Source organism: Tetrahymena thermophila, assembly GCF_000189635.1.
Source record: "Tetrahymena thermophila SB210 genomic scaffold scf_8254734, whole genome shotgun sequence".
In the NCBI taxonomy this organism is placed as follows: Eukaryota; Ciliophora; class Oligohymenophorea; order Hymenostomatida; family Tetrahymenidae; genus Tetrahymena; species Tetrahymena thermophila.
In genome coordinates, this window is record NW_002476498.1 from 2,086 (window position 1) to 29,553 (window position 27,468).

Genomic DNA, 27,468 nt, shown 5'->3' on the forward strand with positions numbered 1-27,468 from the left:
AATCATAATTTTCAAGATATTTAAAATATAAAATCGGTTATATTATTTTTTTAATTTATTATTTAATAAAATTATAGAAATTATGATAAACTCAAAGAAGCATCTAATAATATTAGCATAAAAAATAGGTTATATTGCTAAAATATTATTTTTTTTATTAAATTTATCAGATAATTAAAGAAATTTTAGAATTTTTTTATTATTTTTATTTAATTTTTTTTTAAATATGTCAATAAAATTTATTGTTTGGTTATTTTTAGGCTTAAAATATTTTTTAATTTTAATTTAATATTTTTAAATGTTTATTTTATTTAAGTTGTAGCAGTGGTAATGAAAGTTAACATTTAAAATTGAATTTACAAGATGCTTACAAATAATTTGATATTTTTTGATTAATTTGAGCATATGTGAACAGTGCGCTATGTGTGTATTCTTTACATTGTATTTTAAAATGGCTTTCGTTAGTATTTTAGTTGTGTTGTGATGAGTAAGTAAAGAATTTCGTTATATTTTATTTGGTTAGTAAGTAAATTATTTAGTAAATGACAAGCTGGCTTAATTAGCTAATAATTAAGTCAAAAGCTTAAAATAATCAATTCTCAATTATTAGTTTATCAATCAATAAATTTAATTTTACTATAAATCAAGCGTTAAAGTTGTGATATTCTGGCACTAGGCTATTCCTGTGACTAAAACTTTTGCACCCTCATAACCAATATTATTATATCTTTAAATATAAGAATAAATAACGAATTAAATAAATAAATATGGAGGAGAAAGGATGGTAAAAAAACGATGGCTTTCGTTAGTATTTTAGTTGTGTTGTGATGAGTAAGTAAAGAAATTCGTTATATTTTATTTGGTTAGTAAGTAAGTAAATAAGCAAGTTAGTTAGTAAATGACAAGCTGGCTTAATTAGCTAACAACTAAGTCAAAAGCTTAAAATAATCAATTCTTAATTATTAGTTTATCAATCAATAAATTAATTTTTTACCTTAAATTAAGCGTTAAAGTTGTTATATTTTTGCACTAGGCTATTCCTGTGCCTAAATCTTTTGCTCCCTCATCACCAATATTATTCGCTCTATAAATATAAGAATAAATAACGAATTCAATAAATAAATATGGAGGAGAAAGGATTTAAAAAATGATGGCTTTCGTTAGTATTTTAGTTGTGTTGTGATGAGTAAGTAAATAAATTTGTTATATTTTATTAGGTTAGTAAGTTAGTAAATGACAAGCTGGCTTAATTAGCTAATAACTAAGTCAAATAATCAATTCTCAATTATTAGTTTATTAATCAATAAATTTAATTTTTACCCTAAATTGAGCGTTAAAGTTGTGATATTCTTGCACTAGGCTATTCCTGTGCCTAAATCTTTTGCACCCTATGCACCAATATTATTCGCTCTTTAAATATAAGAATAAATAACGAATTAAATAAATAAATATGGAGGAGAAAGGATGGTAAAAAAACGATGGCTTTCGTTAGTATTTTAGTTGTGTTGTGATGAGTAACTAAACAAATTTGTTATATTTTAATTTGTTAGTAAGTTAGTAAATAAGCATGTTAGTTAGTAAATGACAAGCTGGCTTAATTAGCTAATAACTAAGTCAAAATCTTAAAATAATCAATTCTCAATTATTAGTTTATCTATCAATCAATTTAATTTTTACCCTAAATTGAACGTTAAAGTTGTGATATTCTTGCACTAGGCAATTACTGTGCCTAAATCTTTTGCATCCTCATCACAAATTTTATTCCAACTTTAAATATAAGAATAAATAACGAATTAAATAAATAAATATGGAGGAGAAAGGGTGATAAAAAAATGATGGCTTTCGTTAGTATTTTAGTCGTGTTGCGATCAGAAAGTAAAGAAATTCGTTATATTTTATTTGGTTAGTAAGTAAATAAGCAAATTGGTTAGTAAATGACAAGCTGGCTTAATTAGCTAATAACTAAGTCAAAAGCTTAAAATAATCAATTCTCAATTATAAGTTTATCATTCAATAAATTTAATTTTTACCCTAAATTGAGCGTTAAAGTTGTGATATTCTTGCACTAGGCTATTCCTTTGCCTAAATCTTTTGCACACTCATCACCAATTTTATTCCAACTTTAAATATATGAATAAATAACGAATTAAATAAATAAATATGGAGGAGAAAGGATTTAAAAAATGATGGCTTTCGTTAGTATTTTAGTTGTGTTGTGAGAGTAAGTAAAGAAATTCGTTATATTTTATTTGGTTAGTAAGTAAGTAAATAAGCAAGTTAGTTAGTAAATGAAAAGCTGGCTTAATTAGCTAATAACTAAGTCAAAAACTTAAAATAATCAATTCTTAATTATTAGTTTATCAATCAATAAATTTAATTTTTACCCTAAATTGAGCGTTAAAGTTGTGATATTCTTGCACTAGGCTATTCCTGTGCCTAAATCTTTTGCGCCCTCATTACCAATTTTATTCGCTCTATAAATATAAGAATAAATAACGAATTAAATAAATATGGAGGAGAAAGGATGGTAAAAAAATGATGTTACCGTATTTTAGTTGTGTTGAGATGAGTAAGTAAAGAAATTCATTATATTTTATTTGGTTAGTAAGTTAGTAAATAAGCAAGTTAGTTAGTAAATGACAAGCTGCCTTAATTAGGTAATAACTAACTCAAAAGCTTAAAACAATCAATTCTCAATTATTAATTTATCAATCAATAAATTTAATTTTTACCCTAAATTGAGCGTTAAATTTGTGATATTCTGGCACTAGGTTATTCCTGTTCCTAAATCTTTTGTACCCTATTCACCAATATTATTCTCTCTTTATATATAAGAATAAATTACGAATTAAATAAATAAATATGCATGAGTAATGATTGTAAAAAAATGATGGCTTTCGTTAGTATTTTAGTTGTGTTGTGATGTGTAAGTAAGCAAATTCATTATATTTTATTTGGTTAGTAAGTTAGTAAATAAGCAAGTTAGTTAGTAAATGACAAGCTAGCTTAATTAGCTAATAACTAAGTCAAAAGCTTAAAATAATCAATTCTCAATTATTAGTTTATCAATCAATAAATTTAATTTTTACCTTAAATTAAGAGTTAAAGTTGTGATATTCTGGCACTAGGCTATTCCTGTGCCTAAATCTTTTGCACCTTATGCACCAATATTATTATATCTTTAAATATAAGAATAAATAACGAATTCAATAAATATGGAGGAGAAAGTATGGTAAAAAAACGATGGCTTTGGTTAGTATTTTAGTTGTGTTGTAATGAGTAAGTAAAGAAATTCGTAAAATTTAATTTGGTTAGTAAATTAGTAAATAAGCAAGTTAGTTAGTAAATGAAAAGCTGGCTTAATTAGCTAAAAACTTGGTCAAAAGCTTAAAATAATCAATTCTCAATTATTAGTTTATCAATCAATAAATTTAATTTTTACCCTAAATTGAGCGTTAAAGTTGTGATATTCTTGCACTAGGCTATTCCTGTGCCTAAATCTATTGCATTCTCATCACCAATTTTATTCCAACTTTAAATATAAGAATAAATAACGAATTAAATAAATAAATATGGAGGAGAAAGGATGGTAAAAAAACGATGGCTTTCGTTAGTATTTTAGTTGTGTTGTGATGAGTAAGTAAAGAAATTCGTTATATTTTATTTGGTTAGTAAGTTAGTAAATAAGCAAGTTAGTTAGTAAATGACAAGCTGGCTTAATTAGCTAATAACTAAGTCAAAAGCTTAAAATAATTAATTCTCAATTATTAGTTTATCAATCAATAAATTTAATTTTTACCTTAAATTAATAGTTAAAGTTGTGATATTATGGCACTAGGCTATTCCTGTGCCTAAATCTTTTGCACCCTCATAACCAATATTATTGTGTCTTTAAATATAAGAATAAATAACGAATTAAATAAATAAATATGGAGGAGAAAGGATGGTAAAAAAACGATGGCTTTCGTTAGTATTTTAGTTGTGTTGTGATGAGTAAGTAAACAAATTTGTTATATTTTATTAGGTTAGTAAGTTAGTAAATGACAAGCTGGCTTAATTAGCTAATAACTAAGTCAAATAATCAATTCTCAATAATTAGTTTATCAATCAATAAATTTAATTTTACTATAAATCAAGCGTTAAAGTTGTGATATTCTTGCACTAGGCTATTCCTGTGCCTAAATCTTTTACACCCTATGCACCAATATAATTACAACTTTAAATATAAGAATAAATAACGGATTAAATAAATAAATATAGAGGAGAAATGATGGTAAAAAAAGATGTATCAAGCTTTTGCTTACCAATTTTCATTTTATTAAGTAATTAATTGGTGGGTTATATTTTAATATTTATCAAATTATTTTAATCAATTTTAATGTTTTTAAAATATCTTTAAAATAAAATACTTAAAAATATAAAATATAAACTACATATTATTGTTAAATATTCATATATATAATTATTTAATATTAAAATTATAATTAAGTAATTTACTATTTTCTTACTAAAATAAAATATCGAGAATAGCTATATGTCCAGATATTTTATATTGATGAAGGTGAAATGGATGAATATGAAGAATAATATTATTATTAACATTTTGGTGGTTATTCTGAAATAATCTTTGATAATGAAACAAATTATTCTATCAAACATTTTATAGTGATAAAGATTATGTAAAATGAAATATGATTTTAATCTATTTTCAAAATTTTTTAGGAAATAAATATTATTTTATAATTTTGAATTAAATTTAGTGAGAGAAAAGTAATTATATGTATAGATAAATAAATATTTGACTACTTTATATTTATTAAATATTAAAGTTTTTTTGGGGGCATATTTAAAGAGATATTGTCTGATTCAAATAATAATATTTCTAATAAATTATATAAATTCACCACATCAGTTCATGTTTTTAAAAATAAAATTATTTTAAACAAGATTAACTTGTGATTAGGATTTAAACAAAGTTTTTAGGTATAAATCATATTTTTATTAATAGCTACGATTTAATTAATCAATAAATTTATAAAAATAACAAAATTAAAAAATATTTTTTTTTATAATTTATTTATGCAGAATTTAACTTTTTATTTTATAAAATTATTAAATTTCAGGTTTTTTATATTTAACTTTTAGTTGATTGTCAATATATAGTTATCTATTTTATTAGTTAAAATAAATGAATTTTTTATAAATTTAACTAATTATATTTTACTTTAGCTTGTATTTATGTTTCTAATAAATTCTTCAATTAGATTGTCTAATAATCATCTAAACTTTAAAATAAAAAGTTATAATTTCAACAAATAAAATTTAAATCAATCAAAATTTTTTAAATAAAGAAATAATTATTTTGTTAGATTTAAGATTACAACTAATTATTTTTATCAGAAAAAATATATTGAAAGTCATTATGTTTAATAAATATAATTATGTTTTAAATAAATCTAATAGCTATTAAAAAGGGTAATTATGTTATAAATGCACATAATATTATTTAAAAAACTTCGCACATTAAAATTAAGCATTTTAAGAGAGAACGCAAAGTTGATAATTCTTGCAGAATATATAAAAATAATAATTTTCAAGATATTTAAAATATAAAATTGATTATATTATTTTTTTAATTTATTATTTAATAAAATTATAGAAATTATGATAAACTCAAAGAAGCATCTTATAATATAAGCATAAAAAAGTAGGTTTTATTGATAAAATATTATTTTTTTATTAAATTTATCAGATAATTAAAGAAATTTTAGAATTTTTTTATTATTTTTAATTTTTTTTTTTTTAATATGTCAATAAAATTTTAGTTTGGCTATTTTTAGGCTTAAAATATTTTTTTATTTTTATTTAATTTTTTTAAATGTTTATTTTATTTAAGTTGTAGCAGTGGTAATGAAAGTTCACATTTAAAAGTGAATTTACAAGATGCTCACAAATAATTTGATTCTTTTTGATTAATTTGAGCATATGTGAACAGTGCGCTATGTGTGTATTCTATACGTAGTATTTTAAAAAATGATGGCTTTCGTTAGTATTTTAGTTGTGTTGTGATGAGTAAGTAAAGAAATTCGTTATATTTTATTTGGTTAGTAAGTAAATAAGCAAGTTAGTTAGTAAATGACAAGCTGGCGTAATTAGCTAATAACTAAGTCAAAAGCTTAAAATAATCAATTCTCAATTATTAGTTTATCAATCAATAAATTTAATTTTTACTTTAAACCAAGCTATAAAGTTGTGATATTCTTGCACTAGGCTATTCCTGTGCCTACATCTTTTGCACCCTATGCACCAATATTATTCTAACTTTAAATATAAGAATAAATAACCAATTAAATAAGTAAATATGGAGGAGAAAGGATGGTAAAAAAACGATGGCTTTCGTTAGTATTTTAGTTGTGTTGTGATGAATAAGTAAACAAATTCGTTATATATTATTTGGTTAGTAAGTAAGTAAGTAAATAAGCAAGTTAGTTAGTAAATGATAAGCTGGCTTAATTAGCTAATAACTAAGTCAAAAGCTTAAAATAATCAATTCTCAATTATTAGTTTATAAATCAATAAATTTAATTTTACTTTAAACCAATCTTTAAAGTTGAGATATTCTTGCACTAGGCTATTCCTGTGCCTAAATCTTTTGCACCCTCATCACCAATTTTATTCCACCTTTATATATAAGAGTAAATAACGAATTAAATAAATAAATATGGAGGAGAAAGGATGGTAAAAAAAACGATGGCTTTCATTCGTATTTTAGTTGTGTTGTGATGAGTAAGTAAAGAAATTCGTTATATTTTATTTGGTTAGTAAGTAAGTAAATAAGCAAGTTAGTTAGTAAATGACAAGCTGGCTTAATTAGCTAATAACTAAGTAAAAAGCTTAGAATAATCAATTCTCAATTATTAGTTTATCAATCAATAAATTTAATTTTACTATAAATCAAGCATTAAAGTTGTGATATTATTGCACTAGGCTATCCCTGTGCCTAAATCTTTTGCACCCTATGCACCAATATTATTCGTTCTTTAAATATAAAAATAAATAACGAATTAAATAAATAAATATGGAGGAGATAGGATGGTAAAAAAACGATGGCTTTCGTTAGTATTTTAGTAGTGTTGTGATGAGTTAGTCAAGAAATTCGTTATATTTTATTTGGTTAGTAAGTAAATAAGCAAGTTAGTTAGTAAATGACAAGCTGGCTTAATTAGCTAATAACTAAGTCAAAAGCTTAAAATAATCAATTCTCAATTATTAGTTTATCAATCAATAAATTTAATTTTTACCCTAAATTGAGCCTTAAAGTTGTGATATTCTGGATCTAGGCTATTCCTGTGCCTAAATATTTTGTACCCTTATCACCAATTTTATTCTAACTTTAAATATAAGAATAAATAAAGAATTAAATAAATAAATATGGAGGAGAAAGGATGGTAAAAAAACGATGGCTTTCGTTGTGTTGTGATGAGTAAGTAAAGAAATTCGTTATATTTTATTTGGTTAGTAAGTAAGTAAATAAGCAAGTTAGTTAGTAAATGACAAGCTGGCTTAATTAGCTAATAACTAAGTAAAAAGCTTAGAATAATCAATTCTCAATTATTAGTTTATCAATCAATAAATTTAATTTTACTATAAATCAAGCATTAAAGTTGTGATATTCTTGAACTATGCTATTCCTGTGCCTAAATCTTTTGCACCCTATGCACCAATATTATTCTAACTTTAAATATAAGAATAAATAACCAATTAAATAAGTAAATATGGAGGAGAAAGGATGGTAAAAAAACGATGGCTTTCGTTAGTATTTTAGTTGTGTTGTGATGAATAAGTAAACAAATTCGTTATATATTATTTGGTTAGTAAGTAAGTAAGTAAATAAGCAAGTTAGTTAGTAAATGATAAGCTGGCTTAATTAGCTAATAACTAAGTCAAAAGCTTAAAATAATCAATTCTCAATTATTAGTTTATAAATCAATAAATTTAATTTTACTTTAAATCAATCTTTAAAGTTGAGATATTCTTGCACTAGGCTATTCCTGTGCCTAAATCTTTTGCACCCTCATCACCAATTTTATTCTAACTTTAAATATTCGAATAAATAACGAATTAAATAAATAAATATGGAGGAGAAAGGATGGTAAAAAAAACGATGGCTTTCATTCGTATTTTAGTTGTGTTGTGATGAGTAAGTAAAGAAATTCGTTATATTTTATTTGGTTAGTAAGTAAGTAAATAAGCAAGTTAGTTAGTAAATGACAAGCTGGCTTAATTAGCTAATAACTAAGTAAAAAGCTTAGAATAATCAATTCTCAATTATTAGTTTATCAATCAATAAATTTAATTTTACTATAAATCAAGCATTAAAGTTGTGATATTATTGCACTAGGCTATCCCTGTGCCTAAATCTTTTGCACCCTATGCACCAATATTATTCGTTCTTTAAATATAAGAATAAATAACGAATTAAATAAATAAATATGGAGGAGAAAGGATGGTAAAAAAACGATGGCTTTCGTTAGTATTTTAGTTGTGTTGTGATGAATAAGTAAAGAAATTTGTTATATATTATTTGGTTAGTAAGTAAGTAAATAAGCAAGTTAGTTAGTAAATGACAAGTTGCCTTAATTAGCTAATAACTAAGTCAAAAGCTTAAAATAATCAATTCTCAATTATTAGTTTATCAATCAATAAATTTAATTTTTACCTTAAAAAAAGTGTTAAAGTTGTGATATTCTTGCACTAGGCTATTCCTGTGCCTAAATCTTTTGCACCCTCATCACCAATTTTATTCTAACTTTAAATATTCGAATAAATAACGAATTAAATAAATAAATATGTAGGAGAAATCATGGTAAAAAAACGATTGCTTTCGTTAGTATTTAAGTTGTGTTGTGATGAGTAAGTAAAGAAATTCGCAATTTTCATTTTATTAAGTATTTAATTGGTGAGTTATATTTTAATATTTATCAAATTATTTTAATCAATTTTAATATTTTTAATTAATAAAAAATATTTCTATCCTTTTAATTAGAATTATTAAACATAGATTTTTTTAAATGAAAAAATGAATTATAATAAATAATTATAAAAATAATAATATTAATTAAAAAAATATTTGTTTTTTTATTTTTATTTTAAAGTCTTTAAACACAGAAATATTTAAAAAAATTATATCGATTAATAAATTAGAGTGATTAAATTATTAATGTAATAATTTACTATTATTGATATTTATCTTTTTTTGAAATTTTTTGATTTTTAACTATTTGTGATATTTTTGTAAATTTGAATTATCATCTCAATAGATTTTATTATTAAATCAATAATAAAGTTTATTTTTTTTTATAGATTGTATTAATAGATAATAATTTTATCTTTAATTTCAAATTTTTTAACTTTTTATAGAAAGGATGTATCCATTATAAATTATTTAATATTAAATCATTAATAATTTCTAGAAAAAATATAAAATGTTGATTAAATCTTGTATTTGAATTCTTAAATGATAATTTGTGGAAATTTAATTTCAATTTAAATTAATTTTAATATAATTACCCTAAATTTATTTCGACATTTTGAAATTCACTAATTTTATGCAAATCATCCATTCTCATTATTTCTATTTACTTGATATCCTTAATTTGAATCTAATTTTAAGAAAGTAGTGGAGCAATAGATCCAATGTTTACAGCCTCAATATTTTATATAGGACCTAAATAATGCTATGATATAATTTATTTCATATCATTTTAGTTTGATTTGAATTTGTTTGAATTCTATTCAACAATAATAGAAAGAGAAGCCCTGTTGACTCTTTCCCAGACAACTAATTGTTGAATAAATTTAAATATTTCAGTGTCTTGCTTAATTTTTATTTTTTATTTTTTGAAAGGCTCTTCATATTAATTTTAAGTCATATTCATAAAAGTAGTTCCTGTTAATTCTTTCAAAATTAAGTAATTGTCAAGCAAAGATAGTAGTAAGCCAACTGAATAAGAATCCGACTTAAAACAAAAATTTATTTGTATATATTAAGAAGCAGTTATAATAATAATTACTTTTTTAGAGTATATCTTATTTTAATCATTATTTTTAGTTAAAATTTCAGGTGCCATGTACGCCCAATTTCCTACCATCTAAAAATATATTAAAACTTCTTGATAATTGTATATTAACTAAAATGACTTACATCTAAAATTTCAATTTATTCACAATTTTTTTCAAGTTAAGTAGATAATCCAAAATCACCTAATATTAAAATGATTAAATTATTTTTAAAAATTAAAAAATATCAGGATAAATTACATAGTTTGATTTCAAGTTGATTGCCATACAAACAAACCAAAAAATTATCAGGTTTAATATCTCTATGAATAATATTAAAACAATGAATATAATTGACAGAGTCAATTACTTGGATTGCAATATTCAATTTTTCTTCATCACTAAACTCTCCTTCTTTTCCTTATCTTTCTAGATATTCCTAAAGTGAACCTTTTTTACAATATATGATATGATAAAATTATTATAGATATTATAACCTCAACAATAAATGAGTAGCTTATTATTAGCTTAGCCTAATATGCTACTAAAATACATTAAGTTGTATATTTAAAACTTACATTTAATTGAATAAAAAATTAAATAAAATATTTGCAATGTTATAAATTTTTATGTAAGAATTTACATGAACACTTTTCTAATTCGAAAACTACATACTTTTCAGGTGCTGTAGCTTTTTCTATGATATAATTATCATATAGCTAGACAACTAAAGGTGTCTTTAATTATTACATTATTCTAATTTCATTTTAAATTTCTTATTCATTTACTATCTTTTGTATTTTTAATACTATTTCCTTGTTATTAAACTCTACTTTTTTAGTGGATAATATCATACCAAAGCTTCCAAAATTAAGAATTTGGAAATTATTTATATATTTCTTATCTTCATATAAACTTTTTAATAACTTGGATAGAATTTCTACTTTTGTAAATTGTTGATTATTATCTTTTCTCATTATTCTTGAATCTGTGTTATCAATCAAGATTTGTGCATCCTTCTCAAATTAAGTTTGCTTAGAAAAGATTGTTATCTAAATCATAAAATTAATAATTTGGAATGTAAAATATAAATATAATAATATTTTTACTTTATTTTTTTCAAGCTCATTAATTCTATTGAATATTTATTATGATTACTACGGAATTTGTTCCTATCAATAAAAAAATAATAATTAATTTTTGTTGTAAATTCAGATCAAAGATTTTATTAAAATGACTTCTATTATCAATAAGCAAAATTTAAAATTACATTAAATATTTTGGATTAAACGCTTAATTAATTAGATTAGCCAGAAAAAAATTAGTAAATGTATTCATTACTTCTAATATCATAGATGAAAGTGTGAATTTCAGTGGTTTTCCATGAAGCTTAATAAGTTCAGAAAGTAGGTCTCCTGAAGTTGTCCTTTCCAAATAATTTGATTTTAAGCAAATCTCTGCTATTTTATAAATATTAGAATTTCTATCAATCTAATATTACGAAGCTATTCCTTTTCCTTAATATAATTCTCCTTTTATATCAAAGTCTATCCAATTTTGATTTAGAACATTCAGATTATCTAGCTCAAGTAATACTAGTCCTAGAGAAAAGAGATCCGACTTTAAACATTAAAATTAAATTAAAAATTTAAAGATTAGTTTTGTTTAAAAACCTGAATTCTGGATTATCCTTTTTCTACCTCTGGAGCGAAGTAAGTATCAGTTCCTTACTATAGATTAAAATAATGTAAGATTAATTTTAAATAATATTTTGATGTTTACCTTTGATAGGTAATGGCTTTTCGATTTTGTTACTGCAGATGCAAATCCCAAATCACCTTGATTATCAATAATTTTTTAAATTGATAGATTTTGTAAAAATCTAAATTTTTTACAGATTTTGATTGTAAATCCATAAGTTTGAGAAGGACAAACTAGGAAATTATTAGGCTTGATGTCTCTGTGCATGATATTTTTGATATGGAGGGTATTTAATCCTTCTAACATTTGAATAGCTATTATTTCTTTTATTTCTTGAGATGGAAGTTATGTGTTTCTTAAATAATCGAAGAGCTGTTTAAGATTTTCTATTTATAAAATAAAAACAAATATTTTGTAATATTTATGAAATTAAAGAAAAGTATTTAAAAAATTTGCTATATATAAATTTAAAAACATATTTTAATGTAAAAATGTTTATAATAAATAAATAATAAAGTTTTTTGACAAAATTAAAAATTATTATTCAAAAAATATATTAATAAGATATTTTGTTTAATTAAATTATTTAAAACTATATTCATAAAATTTTATTAATTATTAAAAAATTAAATTTAGAATTATAATATTGGGTTAATAGATTATAAAATTTCGATTAATTAATAATCTTCTAGAACATTTAATTAAGAAATCTTCTAAAATTCAATAGAAATTTAATTAAAGATGCTTTTTTTGGGGGGGAATTTAGAAATTAAAAATAATAAAATTTTATAAAATAAATAATTTCTATTATAGTTACCAAATTAAATAAATTAGCTTAACACAAATCTATTTCTACTTCAAAAGTATCAAATCCAAAAAGACTTAAAAAAATAAATATGAATTTGACTTTTTTAAAATGGCGGAACTTCAATAAACATAAATGATGTAAAAAATATAATAGCATCATATTTTTTTAGCTTTTTCAGATAGATTTTTTTTAAAATTGGGAGGGAGAAAAAAAATGGAGGAAAAATAATATTTTGAATACATTCGCAAAGCTCCATTTCCATCACAAAAAAGGACTTCTCTTTTGTTATGATGGGTTTTTCATTACCATCTTTATCCACTTCTACATCTTCTTCCATTAGATAGAAGCAATCGTAGACATTTACCAAAAAATCAGATTAGCTGAATTTCTGAAGCAATTCATATTCTTTTTTCAAAGATTCAATACCTTTCAAACCCTCTTTGCTAGTACATGTTAGGAATTTAAGGGCAACCATGCGATTACTCTTAACATTTTTAGCCTTCAAGACGAGGGCATAAGCACCGCTGCTTAAGTACTCGAAATTTTAGAAATATTTTTTCTGGTTGAGGATCAATTTGATTATTACTTTCAAAGCATGCTTTTGTATCTGACAATCCTTGGGGATCTTTTCTGATATTCCTCTTACTAATTATTTATAAAATTCTATGGACTATTTTGATTTTGATTAATTCTATCCCATTGAGGTGAGGAGTTGGCTAGGCTATTAACTTTTGAAGAGTAGGCTGTGAGCTATGCTTTTTTACTAAAAACAGTTGTTTTTTGTTTTGATGTGAAAATAATATATATACGCAAAAGAAATTTAGACTATCACTATTTATAGAGATTAACTCAAAGAAATTCGATTAATTTAGCTGATAAAAAAAAGAGCCTAATCAAGATGAAGTTTTTATTAGTTTTCAAATATAATAAAATCTCTCAAATAATATCATTAAATATATAAATGCAAATTAATAAAAATAATATTAATTTTTTATAAGAAAATGTAATAAAATAATATATTTAAATATTATAATAAAACATAATTGATTTTAAAATAAAAATGTAATAATTATTTTTATTTTATAAACAAAAAACCACATGTGATAATAAAATTGTTTTATTTTATTAGAAAGTATAAAATAAATAAAAATTAAATTATTTTAAATATTTAAATTGGCTAATTCATTTAAAATATTAAAATAATTAAAAATTGATTATCAAATTCTAAAAAATACTGATACTTCAAAGAAATTCAAAGATTTTTATTAATACCTTTTTGAGCTAAATACTATTCGCCTTAACCTGGTGTATGTATTATGGTTTTTAGCATAGCCTATGTATCATATAGTTAGTAGAAATTTATTAGCTAAACATTTGCATACTTTGATTAGTTTCTTAAGGCTCTTTATATTTTTTGTTTACATTCGTTGAACAAAATTTCAGGCTAAAATTTAAAAATAAAGTGAATAAATGAATGAATAATAATTAGTGGAAAAGCACATTTATTTTCATATAAAATATCCATCTATCTATATTAATTAATTGAGTCTTAAGGAAAAAGTCTTAACTTATTTATTTATCAATATACTAACTAATATCTTTTACAATTTATTTATTTTTTCTTTCACAAAAGCAACAAGCAGTTTAAAGAAGTCAATAAATATTTTTCATTTTTTCATTTAAAAAATTTCATAATAAATATTTTCATAAAAAAACCTATTTGTTGGATTTTTTCAAATTTTTTTATAAAAAAACTACCTAGAAATATTTTTTTTCTATTTAAATATGTCAAAATTAAATCTAGTTCACTTTTTAATGTTTAAGTAAATTAAATCATAAGATAAAAACTAATAAATGTTATTTTCTTAACCATAATTCATATTTCGGCTCTAATCTATATTATTATTATTAAATTATACACCACTGAATCTTCAAACCTCAATATTTTTTATGCAAATATATTTACTCGAAACTTGAATACATACTAAAATAATAATTCTATTGCTAAAAGCCATATAATTAATTTTTAATTTACTAAAAAGAATAATTTAATTTTTTTATCACTAGCTTACATATATTTATATATTTTTTGTTATATTTGTGGAAGAATTGAGAAAGTATGTAAAATAATTTTGATATACTTCACCTATATTTAATGAATTAATATAAAAATTTTAAATCTTAATCATTTTAATTAAACATTAATTTTTATGAATATTTTAAATATTTTTATTGGCTTATTTTAAAAAATAAAATTAAACTGATATAAAATATACTTTCTAAGAAATTCAAAATTTAAAAAAATGATAATTCTACTATAAATAAAAATGATAATTTGGTTAAATTTTTGAAAAAAGCCTAAATAATTTTTTTTTGTTCTAAAATCATCACTGTTCATCATCATTTTTTTGCTGAATATAAATTTATTAAATTGGTTAAGGTTGCTATTATTACTACGTCTGAGTAATTTTATATTATCAACTAAATTTACTTTTTTATCTAAAGTTTTTATATATTCATTGATTCTAACAATATCTAAAAGTTTTTCTTAATGTATAATATTATTATTTGTGGCATACACTTTAATTATATTTTTAATTAATAATTATTTTCATGATAAAATCCTTTTTATTAATGACGAACAATCAAATTTGGAAAGCTAGAGTAATGCTGAATATCATTCCTGTTTCAATAATTAATATTTATCCTTGGATATTTAAGGATTCTATTCTTGAAATTATTAACCATTTAAATAACCAATGAATGGAATTTATTGAGATTATTTATTATTCAACTTAAATAAATATTATTAAATATATTTTTTTTCATTATTCCTTCTCAGATTATTAAAAGGATTTTTTTGGTTATTCTTATTCAGATTTTATTTAACTATATTCTTTATCATATTATCCTTTTTCTTATTCAATTATTAATATATATATGACATGTTTTTATTTGTTATTTTATAAATTAAATTATTTAATAAAACTTTTTATAGTTATTTATGATAATTTATATTTTTCAGATAATTTTTACATTAATTCTCTTTAATAATTTATTAACAAAAATAATAATTCCTTATTATTAGATTATTATTCATCTTTAATTAATTTTATTTAAAAATACAAAAAATAAAAATTAAGAAATATAAAACTGGTAATTTTTAAAAACATAATCAATATTTATTATGTCTAGATATTTTATATTGATGAAGGTGAAATGGATGAATATGAAGAATGAGATTATTATTAACATTTTGGTGATTATTCTGAAATTAATCTTGATCATGAAAAAAATTATTCGATCAAACATTTTATAGTGATAAAGATTGAGATAAAGATTACATAAAATGAAATATGATTTTAATATATTTTCAAAATTTATTAGGAAATAAATATTATTTTGTAATTTTGAATTAAATTTAGTGAGAGAAAAGTATTTATTAAATAAATAAATAATCTGACTACTATATATTTATTAAATATTAAAGTTTTTTTGAGGGTATATTTAAAGCGATATTGTCTGATTCTATTTCTAATAAATTATATAAATTCATCACATCAGTTCATGTTTTTAAAAATAAAATTATTTTAAAGATGATCAATTTGTGATTAAGATTTATAGCCATGATATAATTAATCAATACATTTATAAAAAAATAAAATAAAAAATTTTTTTTTTATAACTTATTTATGCAGAATTTAATTTTTAACTTTATAAAATTATTAAATTTCAGGTTTATTATATTTAACTTTTAGTTGATTGTCAATCTATAGTTATCTATTTTATTAGTTAAAATAAATGAATTTTTTATAGATTTAACTAATTATATTTTACTTTAGCTTGTATTTATGTTTCTAATGAATTCTTCAGTTAAATACACTAATCATAACCTAAACTTTAAAATAAAAAGTTATAATTTCAACAAATATAATTTAAATCAATCAAAAATTTTTAAATAAAGAAATAATTATTTTGTTAGATTTAAGATTACAACTAGTTATTTTTATCAGAAAAAATATTGAAAGCCATTATGTTTTATAAATATAATTATGTTCTAAATAAATATAATAGCTATTAAAAAGGGTAATTATGTTTTAAATGCACATCATGTTATTTAAAAAACTTTGCACATTAAAATTAAACATTTTGAGAAAGAACGAAGAGCGGGTAATTCTTGCAGAATATATAAAAATCATAATTTTCAAAGATATTTAAAATGAAAATCTATTATTTTATTTTTTTTTAATTAATTATTTAATAAAATTATATAAATTATGATAAACTTAAAGAAGCATTTTATAATACAAGCATAAAAAAATAGTTTATTTTGCTAAAATATTATTTTTTTTTTTCAATTTATAATATATTTTTAAGAAATTTTAGAATTTTTTTATTATTTTTAATTTATTTTTTTTTAAATAATATGTTAATAAAATTTATAGTTTTGCTATTTTTAGACTTAAAATATTTTTTAATTTTAATTTAATTTTTTAAATGTTAATTTTATTTAAGTTGTAGCAGTGGTAATGAAAGTGCGCTATGTGTGTACTCTATACATATAATATTTTAAAAAACGATGGCTTTTGTTAGTATTTTAGTTGTTTTGTGATGAGTAAGTAAAGAAATTCGTTATATTTTATTTGCTTAGTAAGTAAATAAGCAAATTAGTTAGTTAGTAAATGACAAGCTAGCCTAATTAGCTAATAACTAAGTCAAAAACTTAAAATAATCAATTCTCAATTATTAGTGTATCAATCAATAAATTTAATTTTTACCCTAATTAAAGAGTCAAAGTTGTGATATTCTTGCACCAGGCTATTCCTATGCCTAAATCTTTTGCACTCTATGCACCAATTTTATTCTCACTTTAAATATAAGAATAAATAAAGAATTAAATAAATAAATATGGCGGAGAAAGGATATAAAAAATGATGGCTTTCGTTAGTATTTTAGTTGTGTTGTGATGAGTAAGTAAAGAAATTCGTTATATTTTATTTGATTATTAAGTAAATAAGCAAGCTGGATTAATTTTCTAATAACTAAGTAAAAAGCTTAAAATAATCAATTCTCAATAATTAGTTTATCAATCAATTAATTTAATTTTTACAGTAAATCAAGTGTCAAAGTTTTGATATTCTTGCACTAGGCTATTCCTCTGCATAAATCTTTTGCACCCTATGCATCAATATTATTTGAACTTTAAATATAAAAATAAATAATAAATTAAATAAATAAATATAGGGGAGAAAGGATGGTAAAAAACGATGGCTTTCGTTAGTATTTTGGTTGTGTTGTGATGAGTAAGTAAAGAAACTCGTTATATTTTATTTGATTAGTAAGTAAATAAGCAAGTTAATTAGTAAATGACAAGATGGTTTAATTAGTTAATAACTAAGTCAAAAGCTTAAAATAATAAATTCTCAATTACTAGTTTATCAATCAATTAATTTAATTCTTACCCTAAACCAAGCGTCAAAGTTGTGATATTCTTGCACTAGGCTATTCCTGTGCCTAAATCTTTTGCGCCCTTTTCACCAATTTTATTCGAACTTTAAATATAAGAATAAATAAAGAATTAAATAAATAAATATGGAGGAGAAAGGATGATAAAAAAATGATTGCTTTCGTTAGTATTTTAGTTAAGTTATAATGAATAAGTAAAGAAATTCGCTATGTTTTATTTGGTTAGCAAAAGCTTAAAATAATAAATTCTCAATTATTAGTGTATCAATCAATAAATTTAATTTTTACCCTAATTGAAGTGTCAAATTTGTGATATTCTTGCACTAGGCTATTCCTGTGCCTAAATCTTTTGCACCCTTATCGCCAATATTATTCCCACTTTAAATAAAAGAATAAATAACGAATTAAATAAATAAATATGGAGGAGAAAGGATGGTAAAAAAACGATGGCTTTCGTTAGTATTTTAGTTGTGTTGGATGAGTAAGCAAAGAAATTAGTTATATTTTATTTGGTTAGAAAGTAAATAAATAAGTTATTTTAGTAAATGGCAAGCTGGCTTAATTAGCTAATAACTAATTCCAAAGCTTAAAATAATCAATTCTTAATTATTAGTTTATCAATCAATAAATTTAATTTTTACCTTATTCTTAGAGTCAAAGTTGTGATATTCTTGTACTAGGTTATTCCTGTACCTAAATCTTTTGCACCCTCTTCACCAATTTTATTCGAACTTTAAATATAAGAATAAATAAAGAATTAAATAAAAAAATATGGAGGAGAAGGAGGGTATAAAAACGATGGCTTTCGTTAGTATTTTCGTTATGTTGTGATGAGTAAGTAAAGAAATTAGTTATATTTTATTTGGTTAGTAAGTAAATAAGCAAGTTAGTTAGTAAATGACAAGCTGGCTTAATTAGCTAATAAATAAGTCAAAAGCTTAAAATAATCAATTCTCAATTTTTAGTTTATCAATCAATAAATATAATTTTTACTATAAATTAAGCGTCAATGTTGTGATATTCTTGCACTAGGCTATTCCTGTACCTAAATCTTTTGCTCCCTCATCACCAATATTATTCAAACTTTAAATATAAGTATAAATAACGAATTAAATAAATAAATATGGAGGGGAAAGGATGGTAAAAAAACGATGGCTTTCGTTAGTATTTTAGTTGTGTTGTGATGAGTAAATTTTGCAATTCGTTTTTTTAATTTGGTAAGTAAATAAATAAGCAAGTTTGTTAGTAAATGACAAGCTGGTTTAATTAGCTAATAATTAAGTTAAAGCTTAAAATAATCAATTCCCAATTATTAGTTTATTAATCAATAAATTTATTTTTTACCCTAAATTAAGAGTCAAAGTAGTGATATTCTTGCACTAAGCTATTCCTATGCCTAAATCTTTTGCACCCTGATCACCAATATTATTCCAACTTTAAATAAAAGAATAAATAACGAAATTAATAAATAAATATTGAGGAGAAAAGATGGTAAAAAAATGATGGCTTTCGTTAGTATTTTAGTTGTGTTGTGATGAGTAAGTAAAGAAATTCATTATATTTTATTTATTTAATAATTAAATAAGCAAGTTAGTTAATAAACGAAAAGCTGGCTTAATTAGTTAATAACTAAGGCAAAAGCTTAAAATAATCAATTCTCAATTATTAGTTTATCAATCAATAAATTTAACTTTTACAGTAAATTAAGAGTCAAAGTTGTGATATTATTGCACTAGGCTATTCCTGTGCCTAAATCTTTTGCACCCTAATCACCAATATTATTCCAACTTTAAATATAAGAAAAATAACGAATAAAATAAATAAATATGGAAGAGAAAGGATGGTAAAAAAACGATGGCTTTCGTTAGTATCTTAGTAGTGTTGTGATGAGTAAGTAAAGAAATTCGTTATATTTTATTTGGTTAGTAAATAAATAAGCAAGTTAGTTAGTAAATGACAAGCTGGCTTAATTAGTTAATAACTAAATTAAAAGCTTAAAATAATAAATTCTCAATTATTGGTTTATCAATCAAAAAATTTAATTTTTACAGTAAATCAAGATTCAAAGTTGTGATATTATTGCACTAGGCTATTCCTGTGCCTAAATCTTTTGCTCCCTCATCGCTAATATTATTCTCACTTTAAATATAAGAATAAATAACAAATTAAATAAATAAATATGGAGGAGAAATAATGGTAAAAAAACGATGGCTTTCGTTAGTATTTTAGTTGTGTTGTGATGAGTAAGTAAAGAAATTCGCTATATTTTATTTGATTAGTAAGTAAATAAGCAAGTTATACTAAAATCCCGTGTATTTTTTACAAGCCCAGCTATTTAATGCTCAATTAATAATAAATAAAGATATATAAATATTTAATTGATTTAAAAATATTCTGGAATTGTTCTATTAATCAAAAAAATAAAAAAGAGAGCTTGGGTTTTTTTTCTTCGATTCATCAAAAATAAAGGTTATGAGATTAAATTAATAGGAAGGTATTTATTTTCAAATTTTGTAAAAAGTTAAAATTCTTTGATATTTTTGAAATTTTATTGCATTTGCAATATTTTTGTAAATTTTAATTATCACCTCAATAGATTTTATTATTAAACAATTAATAAAGTTTATTTTTTTATTGTAGATTGTATTAATAGATAATAATTTTATCTTTAAGTTAAAAATTTTTAAAGGATGTATCCATCATAAATTATTAAATATCAAATCATTCATAATTTCTATAAAGATATAAAATGTTAATTGAATCTTGTATTTGAATTCTTAAATGATAATTTGAAGATATTTAATTTCAATTTAAATTAATTTTATATATATAATTACCTTAAATCTATTTCGATATTTTGAAATTCTCTAATTTTATGCAAATCCTCCTTACTCTTTATTTATATTTACTTGATATCCTAAATTTGAATCTAATTTTAAGAAAGTAATGGAGCAATAGATCCAATGTTTACAGTCTCAACATTTTATATTGGACCTAAACTATGCTATGATATAATTTATTTCATATCATTTTAGTTTGATTTGAATTTTTTTGAATTCTATTCAACAATAATAGAAAGAGAAGCCCTATTAACTCTTTCCCAGACGACTAATTGTTGAATAAATTTAAATATTTCAGTGTCTCGCTTAATATTTATTTTTTATTTTTTGAAAGGCTCTTCATATTAATTTAAAGTCATATTCGCAAAAATAACTCCTGCTTTTTCTTTCAAAATCAAGTAATTGTCAAGCAAAGATAGTAGTAAGCCAACTGAATAAGAATCCGACTTAAAACAAAAATTTATTTGTATATATTAAGAAGTAGTTATAACAATATTACTTTTTTAGAGTAAATCTTATTTTAATTATCATTTTTAGCTAAAATTTCAGGTGCCATGTAGGCATAATTTCCTAGCATCTAAAAATATATTAAAACTACTTGATAATTTTATATTAACTAAAATAATTTACATCTAAAATTTCAATTTATTCACAATTTTTTTCAAGTTAAGCAGATAATCCAAAATCACCTAATATTAAAATGATTAAATTGTTTTTAAAAATTAAAAAATATCAGGATAAATTACATAGTTTGATTTCAAGTTGATTGCCATCCAAACAAACCAAAAAATTGTCAGGTTTAATATCTCTATGAATAATATTAAAACAATGAATATAATTGACAGAGTCAATTACTTGGATTGCAATATTCAATTTTTCTTCATCGCTAAACTCTCTTTCTCTTCCTTATCTTTCTAGATATTCCTTAAGTGAACCTTTTTTACAATAAATGATATGAAAAAATTATTATAGATATTATAACCTCAACAATAAATGAGTAGCTTATTATTAGATTAGCCTAATATGCTACTAAAATACTTTAAGTGGTATATTTAAAATTTACATTTAATTTAATAACAAATTAAAATATTTACAATTTTATAAATTTTTATATAAGAATTTACATGAACATTTTTCTAATTCAAAAACTACATACTTTTCAGGTGCTGTAGCTTTTTCTATGATATAATTGTCATATAGCTAGACAATTAAAGGTGTTTTTAATTATTACATTATTCTAATTTCATTTTAAATTTCTTGCTCATTTACTATCTTTTGTATTTTTAATACTATTTCCTTGTTGTTGAACTCAACTTTTTTAGTAGATAATATCATACCAAAGCTTCCAAAATTAAGAATTTGGAAATTATTTGCATATTTCTTATCTTCATATATACTTTTTAATAACTTGGATAGAATTTCTACTTTTGTAAATTTTTGATTAGTATCTTTTCTCATTATTCTTGAATCTGTGTTATCAATCAAGATTTGTGCATCCTTCTCAAATTAAGTTTGCTTAGAAAAGATTGTTATGAAAATCATAAAATTAATAATTTGGAATATAAAATATAAATATAATAATATTTTTACTTTATTTTTTTCAAGCTCATTAATTCTATTGAATATGTATTATGCTTATTACGGAATTTGTTCCTATCAATAAAAAAATAATAATTAATGTTTGTTGTCTATAACAAGCAGGGTTGAGCTGATATTAAAATTCGGATCAGATATTTTATATTCAGATCAAAGATTTTATTAAATTGACTTTTATTATCAAGAAGCAAAGTTTAAAATTACATTAAATATTTTGAGTTAAATGGTTAGTTAATTAATTAGATTAGCCAGAAAAAAATTGGTAATTGTATTCATTACTTCTAATATCATAGATGAAAGCGTGAATTTCAATGGTTTTCCATGAAGCTTAATAAGTTCAGAAAGTAGGTCTCCTGAAGTTGTCCTTTCCAAATAATTTGGTTTTAAGCAAATCTCTGCTATTTTATAAATATTAGAATTTCTATCAATCTAATATTACGAAGCTATTCCTTTTCCTTAATATATCTCTCCTTTTATATCAAAGTCAATCCAATTTTGATTTAGAACATTCAGATTATCTAGCTCAAGTAATACTAGTCCTAGAGAAAAGAGATCCGACTTTAAACATTAAAATTAAATTAAAAATTTAAAGATTAGTTTTGTTTAAAAACCTGAATTCTGGATTATCCTTTTTCTACCTCTGGAGCGAAGTAAGTATCAGTTCCTTTCTATAGATTAAAATAATGTAAGATTAATTTTAAATAATATTTTGATGTTTACCTTTGATAGGTAATGGCTTTTCGATTTTGTTACTGCAGATGCAAATCCCAAATCACCTTGATTATCAATAATTTTTTAAATTGATATATTTTGTAAAAATCTAAATATTTTACAGATTTTGATTGTAAATCCATAAGTTTGAGAAGGACAAACTAGGAAATTATTAGGCTTGATATCTCTATGCATGATATTTTTAATATGTAGGGTATTTAATCCTTCTAACATTTGAATAGCTATTATTTCCTTTATTTATTGAGATGGAAGTTATGTGTTTCTAAAAAAATCGAAGAGCTGTTTAAGATTTTCTATTTATAAAATACAAACAAGTATTTTGTAATATTTATGAAATTAAAGAAAGATATTTTTAAAATTTGCTCTATATATATTTAAAAACATATTTTAATGTAAAAATGTTTATAAATTAAAATTAATAAATAAAAAAGTTTTTTGACAAAAATAAAAACTATTATTTAAAAAATATATTATTAATAATATATTTTGTTTAATTTAAATTATTTAAAACTTTGTTCATAAAATTTTGTTAATTATTAAAAAATGAATTATAAAATTAAATTTATAATTATAATATTGGGTTAATAGATTATTAAATTTAGATTAATCAATCTTCTAGAACATTTAATTAAGAAACCTACTAAAATTCAATAGAAATTTAATTAAAGATGCCTTCTTTTTGGGGGAATTAAAAAAATTAAAAATAATAAAATTTTATAAAATAAATAATTTCTATTATAGTTAGTTACCAAATTAAATAAATTAGCTTAACACAAATCTTTTTCTACTTCAAAAGTAATGAAATCCAAAAAGACTTAGAAAAAATATGAATTTGACCTTTTAAAATGGCGGAACTTCAACAATCATAAATTATGTAAAAAATAAAATAGCATCATATTTTTTTTAGCTTTTTCAGATAGATTTTTCTAAAAATTGGGGGAGAAAAAAAAATGGAGGAAAAATAATATTTTGAATACATTCGCAAAGCTCCATTTCCATCACAAAAAAGGACTTCTCATCTTTATCCACTTCTACATCTTCTTCCATTAGATAGAAGCAATCATAGACATTTACCAAAAAATCAGATTAGCTGAATTTCTGAAGCAATTCATATTCTTTTTTCAAAGATTCGATACCTTTTAAACCCTCTTTGCTAGTACATGTTAGGAATTTAAGGGCAACCATGCGATTACTGTTAATGTTTTTAGCCTTCAAGACGAGGGCATAAGCACCGCTGCTTAAGTACTCTAAATTTTAGAATTGTTTTTTCTGGTTGAGGATCAATTTGATTATTTCTTTCAAACCATGCTTTTGTATCTAACAATCCTTGGGGATCTTTTCTGATATTCCTTTTACTAACTATTTATAAAATTCTATGAACTTTTTTTATTTTGATTAATCCTATCCCATTGAGGTGAGGAGTTGTCTAGGCTATTAACTTTTTAAGAGTAGGCTGTGAGCTATGCTTTTTACTAAAAACAGTTGTTTTTGTTTTGATGTGAAAATTTTATATGCAAAAGAGATTTTGAGTATCACTATTTATAGAGATTAATTCAAAGAAATTTGATTAATTTAGCTCATAAAAAAAAGAGCCTAATCAAGATGAAGTTTTTATTAGTTTTTAAATATAATATTATCTCTCAAATTATATCATTAAATATTCAAATGCAAATTAATAAATATCATATTAATTTTTTATAAAAAAATGTAATAAAGTAATATATTGAATAATTATAATAAAGCATACTTTATTTTAAAATTAAAAGGTAATAATTATTTTTTTTTTTATAAACAAAAAACCACATGTGATAATAAAATAAAATTGTTTTATTTTATTGGAAAGTCTAAAATAAATAAAAATTAAATTATTTTAAATATTTAAATTAGCTAATTCATTTAAAATATTAATAGAAATAAAAAATTGAGTATCTAATTCTAAAAAATACTAATACTTCTAAGAAATTCAAAGATTGTTATTAATACTTTTTGAGCTAAATACTATTCGCTTTAGCCTGGTATATGTATTATGGTTTTTAGCATAGCCTATATATCATAGAGTTAGAAAAAATTTATTCGCTAAAAATTTGCATACTTTGATTAGTTTCTGAAGGCTCTTTATATTTTTTGATTACATTCGTTGAACAAAATTTCAGGCTAAAATTAAAAAATAAATTGAATTAATGAATAATAATTAGTGGAAAAGCACATTTATTTTCATATAAAATATCCATCTATCTATATTAATTAATTGAGTCTAAAGGAAAAAGTCTTAACTTATTTATTTATCAGTATACTAACTAATATCTTTTACAATTTATTTACTTTTTCTTTTGCAAAAGCAACAATCAGTTTAAATAAGCCAATAAATATTTTTCATTTTTTCATTTAAAAAATTTCATAATAAATATTTTCATAAAAAAACCTATTTGTTGGATTTTTTCAATTTTTTATCAAAAAACTACCTAGAAATATTTATATTCTATTTAAATATGTCAAAATTAAATCTATTTCACTTTTTAATGTTTAAGTAAATTAAATCATAAGATACAAACAAATAAATATTATTTTCTTAATCATAATTCATATTTCTGCTCTAATCCATATTATTATTATTAAATTATGCACCACTGAATCTTCAAACCTCAATATTTTTTATGCAAATATATTACTCGAAACTTGAATACATACTAAAATAATAGTTCTATAGCTAAAAGCCATAAAATTAATTTTTAATTTCAAATACTAAAAAGAATAATTTAATTTTTTTTACACTAGCTTACATATATTTAAATATTTTTTGTTATATTTGTGGAAGAATTGAGAAAATATGTTAAATAATTTTGATATACATCACATATATTTAATGAATTAATATAAAAATTTTAAATCTTAAGATTTTGGTGATTATTCCGAAATTAATCTTGATCATGAAAAAAATTATTCGATCAAACATTATATAGTGATAAAGATGGAGATAAAGATTATTTTAAATTGAAAATGATTTTAATCTATTTTCAAAATTTTTTAGGTAATAAATATTATTTTGTAATTTTGAATTAAATTTAGTGAGAGAAAAGTAATTATATAGATAGATTAATAAATATTTGACTACTTTATATTTATTAAATATTAAATTTTTTTTGGGGGCATAGTAAAAGCGATATTGTCTGATTCAAATAATAGTATTTCTAATAAATCATATAAATTCATCATATCAGTTCATGTTTTTAAAAATAAAATTATTTTAAAGAAGATCAACTTGTGATTAGGATTTAAACAAAGTTTTTAGGTATAAATCATATTTTTATTAATAGCCATGATTTAATTAATCAATAAATTTATAAAAATAACAAAATTAAAAAATATTTTTTTTTGTAATTTATTTATGCAGAATTTAACTTTTTATTTTATAAAATTATTAAATTTCAGGTTTTTTATATTTAACTTTTAGTTGATTGTCAATATATAGTTATCTATTTTATTAGTTAAAATAAATGAATTTTTTATAAATTTAACTAATTATATTTTACTTTAGCTTGTATTTATGTTTCTAATAAATTCTTCAATTAGATTGTCTAATAATCATCTAAACTTTAAAATAAAAAGTTATAATTTCAACAAATAAAATTTAAATCAATCAAAATTTTTTAAATAAAAAAATAATTATTTTGTTAGAATTAAGATTACAACTAATTATTTTTATCAGAAAAAATATATTGAAAGTCATTATGTTTAATAAATATAATTATATTTTAAATAAATCTAATAGCTATTAAAAAGGGTAATTATGTTATAAATGCACATAATGTTATTTAAAAAACTTCGCACATTAAAATTAAGCATTTTGAGAGAGAACGAAGAGTTGATAATTCTTGCAGATTATATAAAAATCATAATTTTCAAGTTATTTAAAATATAAAATCGATTATATTATTTTTTTAATTTATTATTTAATAAAATTATAGAAATTATGATAAACTCAAAGTAGCATCTAATAATATAAGCATAAAAAAATAGGTTATATTGCTAAAATATTATTTTTTTTATTAAATTTATCATAAATATGGAGGAGAAAGGATTGTAAAAAAACGATGGCTTTCGTTAGTATTTTAGTTGTGTTGTGATGAATAAATAAAGAAATTCGTTATATTTTATTTGGTTAGTAAGTAAATAAGCAAGTTAGTTAGTAAATGACAAGCTGGCTGAAGTAGCTAATAACTAAATCAAAAGCTTAAAATAATCAATTCTCAATTATTAGTTTATCAA

The 27,468-nt window shown here is 21.4% G+C and overlaps 3 protein-coding genes across 3 annotated transcripts; all 3 read right to left on the minus strand. All coding sequences in view use genetic code 6, as the record gives it.

Moving 5' to 3' along the window:
- Positions 1-637: 637 nt before the first annotated feature.
- Positions 638-4,314, minus strand: TTHERM_01356300 (kinase domain protein; the record flags this gene model as incomplete). Its single annotated transcript, XM_001029671.4, has 11 exons — positions 638-919; positions 995-1,084; positions 1,321-1,410; positions 1,678-1,767; positions 2,031-2,120; positions 2,385-2,474; positions 2,733-2,822; positions 3,090-3,179; positions 3,443-3,532; positions 3,800-3,889; positions 4,127-4,314. Coding segments are annotated over 11 exons (1,280 nt in total), but the record flags the coding sequence as incomplete, so codon positions are not given.
- Positions 4,315-6,185: 1,871 nt separating this feature from the next.
- Positions 6,186-13,268, minus strand: TTHERM_001356310 (kinase domain protein; the record flags this gene model as incomplete). The annotated part of the gene is made up of 19 exons (XM_012796399.1): positions 6,186-6,321; positions 6,592-6,681; positions 6,949-7,038; positions 7,302-7,391; positions 7,646-7,735; positions 8,006-8,095; positions 8,363-8,452; positions 8,720-8,809; positions 9,571-10,019; positions 10,074-10,151; positions 10,205-10,263; positions 10,321-10,509; positions 10,703-11,111; positions 11,169-11,231; positions 11,401-11,679; positions 11,733-11,789; positions 11,842-11,897; positions 11,955-12,146; positions 12,809-13,268. The coding sequence occupies 19 exons, from the start codon at positions 13,266-13,268 to the stop codon at positions 6,186-6,188; spliced, it is 3,057 nt and encodes a 1,018-aa protein (XP_012651853.1).
- Positions 13,269-17,300: 4,032 nt separating this feature from the next.
- Positions 17,301-24,612, minus strand: TTHERM_001356321 (kinase domain protein; the record flags this gene model as incomplete). The annotated part of the gene is made up of 20 exons (XM_012796400.1): positions 17,301-17,436; positions 17,679-17,768; positions 18,031-18,120; positions 18,323-18,412; positions 18,676-18,765; positions 19,028-19,117; positions 19,379-19,468; positions 19,732-19,821; positions 20,084-20,173; positions 20,872-21,320; positions 21,374-21,451; positions 21,505-21,563; positions 21,621-21,809; positions 21,999-22,389; positions 22,465-22,527; positions 22,750-23,028; positions 23,082-23,138; positions 23,191-23,246; positions 23,304-23,495; positions 24,180-24,612. 20 exons carry the CDS (start codon positions 24,610-24,612, stop codon positions 17,301-17,303), a joined length of 3,102 nt encoding a protein of 1,033 aa, XP_012651854.1.
- Positions 24,613-27,468: the final 2,856 nt, after the last annotated feature.